General features: G+C 46.5%; 1 protein-coding gene across 1 annotated transcript; it reads left to right on the top strand.

The window, feature by feature from the left end:
- The first annotated feature begins 550 nt into the window (after positions 1 to 550).
- Positions 551 to 1,792, top strand: C5ar2 (complement C5a receptor 2). The gene has a single exon (XM_041653255.1). It carries the CDS (start codon positions 556 to 558, stop codon positions 1,582 to 1,584), a length of 1,029 nt encoding a protein of 342 aa, XP_041509189.1. The 5' UTR covers positions 551 to 555; the 3' UTR covers positions 1,585 to 1,792.
- The last annotated feature ends 8,907 nt before the right edge of the window (positions 1,793 to 10,699 follow it).

Below are 10,699 nucleotides of genomic sequence, written 5' to 3'. Positions count from 1 at the left end.
AAAACAAAAGAAAAAAGAAACACACTTGGGAAGAATGTATGCCACTTTCCAGAACACTTTTCCCATTCATTTAAAAATTCCTATTTTTAGTGTGTGTGTGTGTGTGTGTGTGTGTGTGTGTACATGTATGTGGAGGTTAGACGATAACCTGGAGAGTCAGTTCTCCTCTTTCACCATGTGGGTCTCAGGGACTGAACTCAGGTCATCAGGCTTGGTGGCAGCACCTTCTCTCGCTGAACCATCTTTCTGGCCCCCTTTCTCCATTTATACAGTCCAGGATCCCAGGTGGGTCCTTTCCACAATTAACATGGGTCTTCCCATATCAGCACAACAAAGGCTGACCCCATCTCCAAGATGCTTCCAGAATCTGTCAGGTTGCCAGTTGATAATAAGTATCACAGAATGCAGGAACCCTGGAGTTCAGGCGCCTAACATCACAGCACTGGACTCTCTAGTCTGGTGTCGCTGGGCCAGCCCGGCCCAGAACAGCAAGGCTCTTGAAGTGTTCCCACTGACTTGTTGCCTGTCTGTCTCCTGCAGGTGTCTGGGGCCAGGATGATGAACCATACCACCATCTACCAACATGATTATGAATATGATTACGATCTTTACCACGACCTTCCGGACGTTCCCGTAGACTGCCCAGATGGCGAATGCTTATCTAGTGATGTCTACCTCATAGCCTTGGTTCTTTTGTATGCAGCCATCTTCCTGGTGGGTGTGCCAGGCAATATCTTGGTGGCTTGGGTGACCTGGAAAGAATCCTGCCACAGGCTTGGGGCCTCTTGGTTCCTGCACCTGGCCGTGGCTGACTTGCTTTGCTGTGTGTCTCTGCCCTTCCTGGCTGTGCCCATCGCCCAGAAGGGTCACTGGCCATATGGGTCAGCAGGCTGCTGGCTGTTGCCCTCGGTCACTGTCCTGTCTATGTACTCCAGTGTGCTGCTCCTGACTGCCCTCAGCGCTGACCTCTTCCTACTGGCTTTCAGGCCCTCCTGGAAGACTGCTGATCACCGGACACTCGGGGTGCGGGTGGCCCAGGTCTCTTCCTGGATGCTGGCCCTGGTGCTAACGGTGCCCTCTGCTGTCTACCGTAAGCTGTATCAGGAGCATTTCCCTCCACGGCTTCTGTGCGGTATAGACTATGGGCACTCTGTCGCTGCAGAGGCCACCATCACCGCCGTTCGATTTCTCTTTGGCTTCTTGGGGCCATTGGTGTTCATGGCCAGTTGCCACGGCATCCTCCAATGGCAACTGACCCGACGTCACTGGCCACTGGGCACAGCTGTTGTGGTTGGCTTTTTCATCTGCTGGACCCCTTACCACATCCTGAAGGTCATAATTGCAGTGGCTGCGCCATTCTCCTTGCTCCTTGCCCGGGTCTTGGAGGCTGAGCCTCTGGTTTCAGGCCTGGCCCTTGCTCACAGTGCTCTCAATCCCATAATGTTTTTGTATTTTGGAAGGAAACAACTCCGCCAGTCACTCCAGGCTGCATGCCACTGGGCCCTGAGGGATCCACAGGATGAGGAAAGTGTGGCGAGCAAGGTATCCACCAGCCATGAAGTGATGTCTGAGATGGCTGTGTAGGCAAGAGGAATTTGAATTTCCTAGGCCATTTCACAATTGTGCAGCTTCAGGCACAGCTGGATCCAGGAGCTCCGCGACGGTTTTTTGTTCTTCATTTTATAAACATTCATTGTGCACTGGCTTGTGCCAAGCCCTGATCTACAGGTGCTGGTTGTGGCAGTGGCCTGAACCAATTCTTGCCCCCAGGAACCAGCACTTTGTAGAGGAAGACAGATAGGAAGAAGCAGAAGGCTGTGGAAAATGTCAGGGGTGAGATGTTTCATAGACCCTAAGGAGGGCCCCAGCACCTACGCAAAAGTTGGGTATGGCAGCACGCCTATAAACCCAGCACTGAGGGCATAGACGGTTCCTGGGGGGGGGTCCTCTGCCCAGCCTGTCTAGGCCAACGAGAAGCTCCAGTGAGAGACTCGTCTCGAGAAATAGAGTGAAGCGGGCATGGTGGTGACACCTTTCATGATAACGCTTCGGGGGCAGAGGCAGGTGGATCTCTGTGAGTTTTAGGCTATCCTGATCTACATAGTGAGTTCCAGGTGAGGATATCCAACCTTGACTGTAGGCTAACCCCCCATACACACGTGTGTGTGCACACAGGCACACACAAGGTGGGGCAGCCTCGGTCAGCCCGGCTAGCACCTTGAGAAAAACGTTATGACTGAGCCAAAATCTGAATAATGGAGAGAAGATCCACGTTTAAATCTGGGTAGCTATTCCAAGCAGGCAGAGCAAGTGAAAAAGCCTTGCCCCTGGGTGCCTCCTCCCAGAAGCCCTCCCTGACTTGCATCCTGCCCAGGGACAAGGGCTCCTCCTGTCTTACAGTCTCTTTAACACAAATGCCCATATTAATTATAAATTCCCCAAAGGTGAGAGCTGGACTTACTCCATTTTTTAAATTGTTGTCTTATGTTTAGTTGTTTACTATGTGTCAGGAAGGGGTGGGGTAATGTGGTTGGAGGACGGTGCTAAGGATTGAACTCAGGTCGTCAGGCTTGGCTGCAATCACCTTCAGCTGCTGAGCCGTCTCGCCAACCCCAAGCTCCTCAGTCTTATCTCATCCCATGACTTAGAAATTATTGGATTTTCTCTGTCTCAATTCTAATTTTCTCAACTCGTCTTGTGGGCTCCTTGATGTTGCCAGTGCCTTTTTGTGTTAGTTTGTTTTAAAGATCTTTAAGCAATTTTATTTAAAAAATGTCATAGAGATATATATTGTACATTGAATAGATCCCCACCCTTACCTAAGGTTTGCAGGATTTTAACACCTATGGTATACTGTGTCCACCAACTCTCCTCCACAAATCCTTGGGTTTTGCCTTTGTTTTATTTATTTATTTTTTTTTTATTTTTTTTAATTTTTGAGACAGGGTTTCTCCATAGCTTTTTGGTTCCTGTCCTGGAACTAGCTCTTCTAGACCAGGCTGGCCTCAAACTCACAGAGATCCACCTGCCTCTGCCTCCCGACTGCTGGGATTAAAGGCGTGCGCCACTACCGCCCGGCTTCTTTTTTTTTTTTTTAATTTTTTTGAGATAGGGTCTCATATAGCCTAGGTTGGCTTTGAACCTGATATGTAGCTAAGGATGATCTTCAACATTTCCTGAGTGCTGGGATTACAGTCCTGCACCATCACACCTGATTTATGTGTGCTGAGGATCAAACCCAGGGCTTCATGCATGCTAAGCAAGTACTCTACCAACTGAGCCACATCCTTGGTTCCACACCGGGGATTCCAGGCAGATGCCTCAGTATTCAGCCATGCTTCCAACATGCTTCCCCTTCACTGGGGGATTCTAGGCAGATGTCCTTGTACTGAGCTCCACCCCCAGACCTCCTTGAACAATATAGATAGCTGTCTGCAAAGTTCAAAGAATTTCTGGTTAATTTACTGGGACCGGGGAGCCTTTTCAACAGGCCTTTTCTGTTTTTTTTTTTTTTTTATAAGACACACTTCTATTCTTTGGTCTTAAGAAATGAAGGAGAACTTTCATGACAGTTTCCAAATGTATTTCTGTGCATTTATACATAAAATCTCTTGATGTTAAAGATACTGGCTGTTGCTTATTGTAAACTTTCTCTCGTCCAGACTGTTACATAATAATTTCTCCAAATTGAAACAAGAAATAATCCTTAAGAGTCAGGGAGTAAACAACTCACAAGTCTCAGGGTGTTCCTGAAACTGAGTACACACACCAGGTCCCATTTTTTCCAAGTGTTCTAGTCTTCTTGCTACTGTGATAAAGCACTCTAGCCAAAAGCAATTCAGAGGTGGAAAAGTTTATATGGCTTACACTTTCAGAACAAAATCCATGATTGACAGAAGTCAGGGCAGGAATCTGAATACAAGAACCATGGAGAAAGATTATCTGTTTGCTAGCTGTTTGGTCATGCTCAGACGGCTTCCTGATACAGCCCAGGGTCAACTGCCCAAGGATGGACTACAGTGGACTCAGCTCTCTCACATTGATCAAGACCATCTCTTGCAGACACAGCCACGGGCCAATCTGAAGGGGGCAATTCTTCAGCTGAGGTTCCCGTAGGCTGATGAAGTAGGACAACAACTTATATAAACTAAACAGTGAGGGCTGCTGAGAAGAGATCTCTCTGACCTGGGTCTCTCTCGCCTTCACAAACCATCACTCATGCTGGGGCCGTCCTCCTGTGATGGAGGTTCACCGAGTTGGACTTTAGTGGTGCCCTTACTTTGGGCTGACATCAGTTCCCCATCTGGAGTGAGAAGATGTTTGCTCACATCTCCTCAGCTATGGTGCCACACCCTATGATTTCTGTTTACGTGTACGGACATGTCTGTGTGTGAAGTCTTCGTGCAGGCACGGGTGTGTACAGAGGATGGTGGAGGTTCACAGAGGGTGTCTTCTTCTAGCATTCTTTACCTTACAAAAAAAAATCTTGTGGTAGAGTGCTTGCCTAGCAAACACAAGGTTCTGGGTTTGGTCCTCAACTCCAGAAAAAAAAAAGACAAAATAACAAATGAAAAAATATTTACAAAATTTTATTTTATGTACATTGGTGTTCGTGTGTGTGTGTGTGTGAGGGTGTCAGATCTGGAGTTACAGACAGTTGGTGAGCTGCTGTGAGGGTGTTGGAAATTGAACCTGGTGTTTTGGAAGGGCAATGGGTGCTTTTAACTATTGAGCCATCTCTCCAGCGCCCCCCCCCAATAATTTTTTATATTTATTTATCAGTGTGTGTGTATGTGTGTGACATTGCCACCCACACTGTAGTACGTAAAGGACAACTTCCAGGAGTTGGTTCTCTTCTGCCATTCTGTGGGTCTCAGGAACTGAACGCAGGTCATCAGGTTTACCTGAAGTTCTTGAGAGCCACCTTGCCAGCCCTCTGTCTTATTTTTTGACCGTCTCTCCATGAACTTGGGGCTCACTGATTGAGCTAGACTGCTTGAAAGGCAAGCTCTGGGGATCCTCCTGTCTGGCTTCTCAGTGCTGGATCTGCAGGTGTATGAGATGGTGCCTGCTTTCTCACATGCGTGTTGGGGACACGTCCTGTTTGTGTGGCAAATATCTTAGCCCCAGAACTGTCTTGGAGCCCCTATTTGTGTGTTTTGTAAATCTGTTTTCTGAGACACTGCTGCTGTCTCTCTAGCTGAGGCTCCTAGCAGGCCTCCTTCCCCAACCTCTCACATAAATATAGGTGTCAATGTTCACTCCTGTCACATCCGGCTTCTGCTAATTTCTTTCTTTTTTTTTTTTTGTGAAGATTTCAAAGGTACTTTATTTTTTCTTCACTATGCCATATTTTGGTGAATACATGATTCTTTGACTTGGGATCACTTATAGGTTGGTTTTGAAACAATTCCTTGACCATTGCACCAGTTGACATGACTGCTGATCTCTCCATTCCTTAGGGGTGACTCTGCCAACAGGTGACAGGCTCCATTCTACTCCATTTTGTGTTGCTGTATATGTCCATGCAGAAATACAGAAGAGGCCTCCAGCTGCTAACATAGCATTTCCGTATTTGTCGTGGAAATTAGGTGTCCGCTCCTGGTGGCTGTAAGAACAGTGATTTCCTTTCCAGTGAAATCACAACTCGGTGACTTTCCAAGAACTGCTTGTCTCATGCGCAGGTGCTGGCAGTGGGTGGGGGCTTCCTACTTAGCTACAGGTTTGCCATTGAGTTCCTTTAATTTTCTTTTTTAAAAAATGTAGCTTGCTGGGTGGTGGTGGTACATGCCTTTAAACCCAGCTCCTGGAAGAAGAAGACAGGTGAAATCTCTCTGAGTTCAAGGTCAGACTGGTCTACGGAGTGAGTTCCAGGACAGCCAGGGCTACACAGAGAAAGGATTTCTTAAAACAAAACAAAACAAAAAAGTAGTTCTTTGCAAGACTAAAAAAATGCTTAGTTTTTTCTGTTTTCTTTTGATGATTATGTTGATTTGGCTCCTGTAATGGAAAAATCAAAAATGCTGCAGGATCCCTGGAGGTAGCAGGCAGCAGAAATGCTGCAGGTCCCCCAGTGGTGGCAGTGGGCCATGTGGCCACAGGTAGCAGGCTCTGAGAGCAGCCAGTCCCAGGCAGGGATGGCTGCAGGTCCCCGAGCAGTGGCTGGTTCAGGGCAGAGAGACACACTATGATGGGCAGGAGACAGAGACATGGCTAGGTACGCCATGCCGAGTAAGGTTAGAGAAAGAAGGAGAGAAGAGAGAGAGAAGGGAGAGACAGAAAGGGGAAGGGGAGAAGTGGGGAGAGGCAGAAGCTGTCTCTTTGAAAGGGAGACAGAAAAGAGAAAGAACTCAGGCTGGAAGCTGAAGATCAGCCGGCCTCAGCAGACAGGGGAGGGAGTGGGAGGGGCTTGTCTCTTAAAGAGACAGAACAGATCATTACAGCTCCTATATGAGCTGTTTTCCATTTTTTTTTTTTTTTTACTTTGTGGTGTGTGTGTGTGTGTGTGTCCTTGGAAGCCAGAAGAGGGTGTCAATCTCCTGGAGCTGGAATTACAGGTGGTTGTAAACAGCCTGATGTGGACACTGGCTCCCTGTCTTCCAAATGTTTGATACTAATGTCTAAATTCTCTAAATTCTCTCTCAACATTCGCCCCCATCTGGTCTGGTAGTTTGAAAGATATGTGCCCCACAGGCACACATACTTGAACACCTGATCCCCAGTTGATGCTGTTTGGGGAGTCTTGCTGGAGGAAGTCCATCACTGGCAGCAGCTTGAGAGTCCACAGCCTTGCTCCACTTCCAGTTGGCTCCATTTGCCGCTGAAAGTGTGACCTCCCTGCTCTGGCTGCCTGCTGCCATGCCTCTCCCGCCATCATGGACACCTTGTTAGAAACTGAAGCTAAAATGAACTCTTCCATAGCTGCTTTGGGTCGTGGTGTTTTTCTCACAGCAACAGAAAGTCACAAATACAGTACTTTACATGGAAAACAAAACCCAAGATGCTCCAAAATCCAAAACTGTTTTGTTTTTTTGAAACAAGGCCTCATGTAGACCAGGGTGTCCTAAAACTTGATATGGAACTGAAGGCAACCTTGAATTTCTAACGCTTTGTTTCCACCTCCCACGTGTTGAGATTATAAGAATAAGCTGTCATGTCCAGTGTCTTTTTTTTTTTTTTTTTTGGTGGGTTCCTCTGTGTAGCCTCTGCTGTCCTGGAACTCTCACTGTAGAGTAGGCTGGCCTCGAACTCACAGAGATCCACCTGCTTCTGCCTCCCAAGGGCTGGGACTAAAGGTGTGCACCACCACAGCCCCATTTGTCCATTGTCTTAATTATTTCTCTTGCTGGGAAGAGACAACATGACAAGGCAACTCTTACAAAAGAAAGATTTAGTTGTGGGCTTGCTTACAGTTTTAAAGGGTTAGCTCGTAATCAAGGCAGAAAGCAGGCAGGCATGGTGTTGGAGTAGCAGATGAGAGCTTTATATCCTGATCGACAGGCAGACAGGCATCAGGGAGAGAGAGAGACAGACAGACTAGGAGGCTTGGTGTGGGCTTTTAAAAGGTCAAGTCCTACCCCAGTGGCTTACCTCCTTCAACAAAGTCATACCTTCTAATCCTCCCCAAACAGTTTTGCTGTGGAATAATCCTTTTGTACACTATGATGATATGTTGCTCTCATTGTTAATAAAAAACTGATTGGCCAATAGCTAGGCAGGATTTTTGGGGCAGAGAGAACACCAGGAAGGAGGAGGAGTTGAGAGCCATACATGGAAGAAACAACATGGGAAGTTCCTAGATGAAGTAACAGAGCCTGGGGTCGCACATAGATTAATAGAAATAGGTTAATTTAAATTGTAAGATCTGGCTGGGGGCAAGCCTAAGCTATCGGCTGAACATTAATAATTAATATTAAGTTTCTGTGCGGTTATTTGGGGAGCAGCTGGCGGGACAGAGTTGATCGGTAATCTAGATAGAATACTCCAACTGTAGAGTTTCATGCAGATATCAGGCATTATAGGGATCCCAGTGGATTGATTCCCAGTCAATCCACCATACCCAGTTTATTCAGTGCTAGGGATGGAAGCCAGAGCCTTGCGCAGTAGCTACCAACTGAGCTGCATCCTCAAGCCTGTTTGAATGCATACTAGAAGAACAAATGAAAAATCCCACAACAAGACCTCTTATGACAGGTCTCAAATAGAGACTTGAGGGTGTGTGGTGACTCGTGCCTACGATTAGAACACTCAAGAGGTAGCTGCAGGAGGATCAGAAATTCAAGGTCATCTTCAGCTACTTAGTGAGTCTGAGCCAGCCTATGCTACAGGAGACTCTGTCTCCAAAACCAAAACCTGAAACTAGCAAGATGGCTCTCCAGTTTGCACTGGCTCTTCTTCCCGAGGACCTGGGTTTAATTCCCAGCACCCACAGAGTAACTTCAGTATCAGGAGATACAATGCCCTCCTCTGGCCCCCCTGGGCACCTACAGCCCCCTCAAACTATGGTATAAAAATTACCTTTAAGCTTGTGGTGGTTTGAATGAAAATAGCCTGCATAGGCTCATATATGTGAGCACTTGGTCCATGGGTGGTGAAACTGTTCGGGAAGAATTAGGAGTGGTCTTATCGAAGGAGGTGTGCTGCTGGGGATGGATTTGAGGTTTCAACAGCCCACACTATCCCCAGTTAGTTCTCTCTCTCTCTCTGCCTCCTGCTTTCAAATCAGATGTAAGCTCTCAGCTACTGCTCCAGTGCCATGCCCTCCTGCCTGCTGCCATGCTTCCTGCCATGATGTCTATGGACGGGACTCACCCTCTGAAACTGTAAGCGAGTCCCTGATTAAATGCTTTCTTTTATAAGTTGCCTCGGTCATAGTATCTCATCATGGCAAAAGAAAAATAGGGATCTATGAGTAGGGATATATGAAATGGTGAATTCTGTGTTTAGGCCTGCGTCATATCTCTAAGGTATCTCGGTATCTTATTATATAAATGTATATATATATATATATATATATATATAAATTTCAGAATCTGAAAGAAATCTGAAATACTTCTGATCCCAAGCATCTTGGAGCAAGGATGCGCAACAGCTATGGAGCCGTGCTTTCCCATCTTTTTCATCTCAGTGGTCACACTTCCAGTTGCTCAGGCTCAAATCTCCACCATCTCCTCTCCCATCTCACTGGCCCAGCTGACATCACACCTCACTGCTCTGGGGTCACTACCCTGGTCTTCTTTTTCTCATCTTGGTTTCTGAGATAGCTGTTCCTGATTGTCAACTTAGAGTAAACTATAATCTAGAAATGGAAGGCATACCTGTGAGATAATACTTTGATTGGTTTGAAGTGGGTGGATTCACTTCTGGTCTACCTTCAAGGTAGGAAGACACATGCCTTTACTCTAAATCTATATCTATCTATCTATCTATCTATCTATCTATCTATCTATCTATCGTTTTTATAGACAGTGTTTTTTTATGCAGTCCTGGCTCTCCTGGAACTTGCTCTGTAGACCAGTCTAGCCTCAGACTCTGAGATCTGCCTGCCTCTGCCTCCTGAGTCCTGGGATTAAAGGTGTGCACACCACAGCCCAGCCTCGATCTGGATCTTGAAGAGGGAAGACTCATACCTTTAATCTGGATCCTGAGGCAGGAAGACACACCATTAATCTGGACCATACCGTCTCTTGGAAGAAGGAAGCTTTTGATCTTTGCCTCTTTATTCTAGTCTTGCTCACAAGTCCATTCCTTCACTGGCATTAGAGTCTACTTCTTCAGGATTCCAGCATCTACTGAAGACCAGCTGAGATATCCAGCCTTGTGACCTGAGCAGCTTCTGGATTCTTGGACTTTCCAATCATAGGCAGCCATTGTTGGATTAGCTAAACCCTAGCCTGTATGTCATTGTAATAAATCCCCTTCTATATACTATAAAGAGATTCAAAAAACAAACAACCCCCCCAAAAAAGCAAGAGATTCATCCTATAAGTTCTCCTACTCTAGAGAACCCCAGTACAGTTCCCTACTGTCTGTTTTTCATATGGGCGCCAGATCCTATCCAAAGTCCTTCCTCTGCTCAGACTCCTTCCATGGCTCCCCTCCCCCTCACTTCACAAGTCCTTGCCATGGTTTCTACAGCCCTTCCTCCCCCTTTCCCTGTCTTACTGCCAGGTTGTTTCCTCCCCTCCATCCGGTCACAGGAGCCTCCCTCTTCAGTGCCCCTTGTTTGTCTGGTTTACAAGAGTCCTTGGAATCTGTCCTCAGCACCAAAGAGTACAAGTCTGGATGACCAGAATTTAGGAGGTGGAGGCAGGAGATCATCTTCAGCTACATAGGGGAGGCTAGCTTAGACTACATGAGAATCGGTCTCAAAAAATATATAAACTTTTTTTTTTCACTGCTTGCTCAGTAAATGGTAGATCTTATATACTTTCAGATTTTCCTCCTTTATCCTTAGGCCAGCACTACCCTTGGGAGCACAAAAGTCTTAGGGTTTGGGGTTGCTTCTATGCATGGTGGAGAAAAATACTAAGCAATATTGTCTGCTATTTGGAGAAACACAGACAGATACGGAGGGTGTGAAGGGATGCTGTTTATAGAAGCAAAGTCAGAGGCAATTGCTTCAGTAAAATAATATTTGAACGGAAAACAAAGAAAAAGTGAGTTGCATGGAGAAGCCTGAAGGGGAAGTATTAGCAGA

The sequence above is a fragment of the Microtus oregoni genome, unplaced genomic scaffold (genome assembly GCF_018167655.1).
Source record: "Microtus oregoni isolate MIOR12 unplaced genomic scaffold, Mior012 000006F_ref0000085, whole genome shotgun sequence".
Classification (NCBI taxonomy): domain Eukaryota; kingdom Metazoa; phylum Chordata; class Mammalia; order Rodentia; family Cricetidae; genus Microtus; species Microtus oregoni.
The sequence above is the reverse complement of the archived record's forward strand: the minus strand, read 5'-3'. Positions and strand labels throughout refer to the sequence as shown.

Bases quoted from the DNA above. Each gene is read 5' to 3' on its own strand.
- C5ar2 (XM_041653255.1), top strand. From the start codon at position 556: ATGATGAACCATACCACCATCTACCAACATGATTATGAATATGATTAC.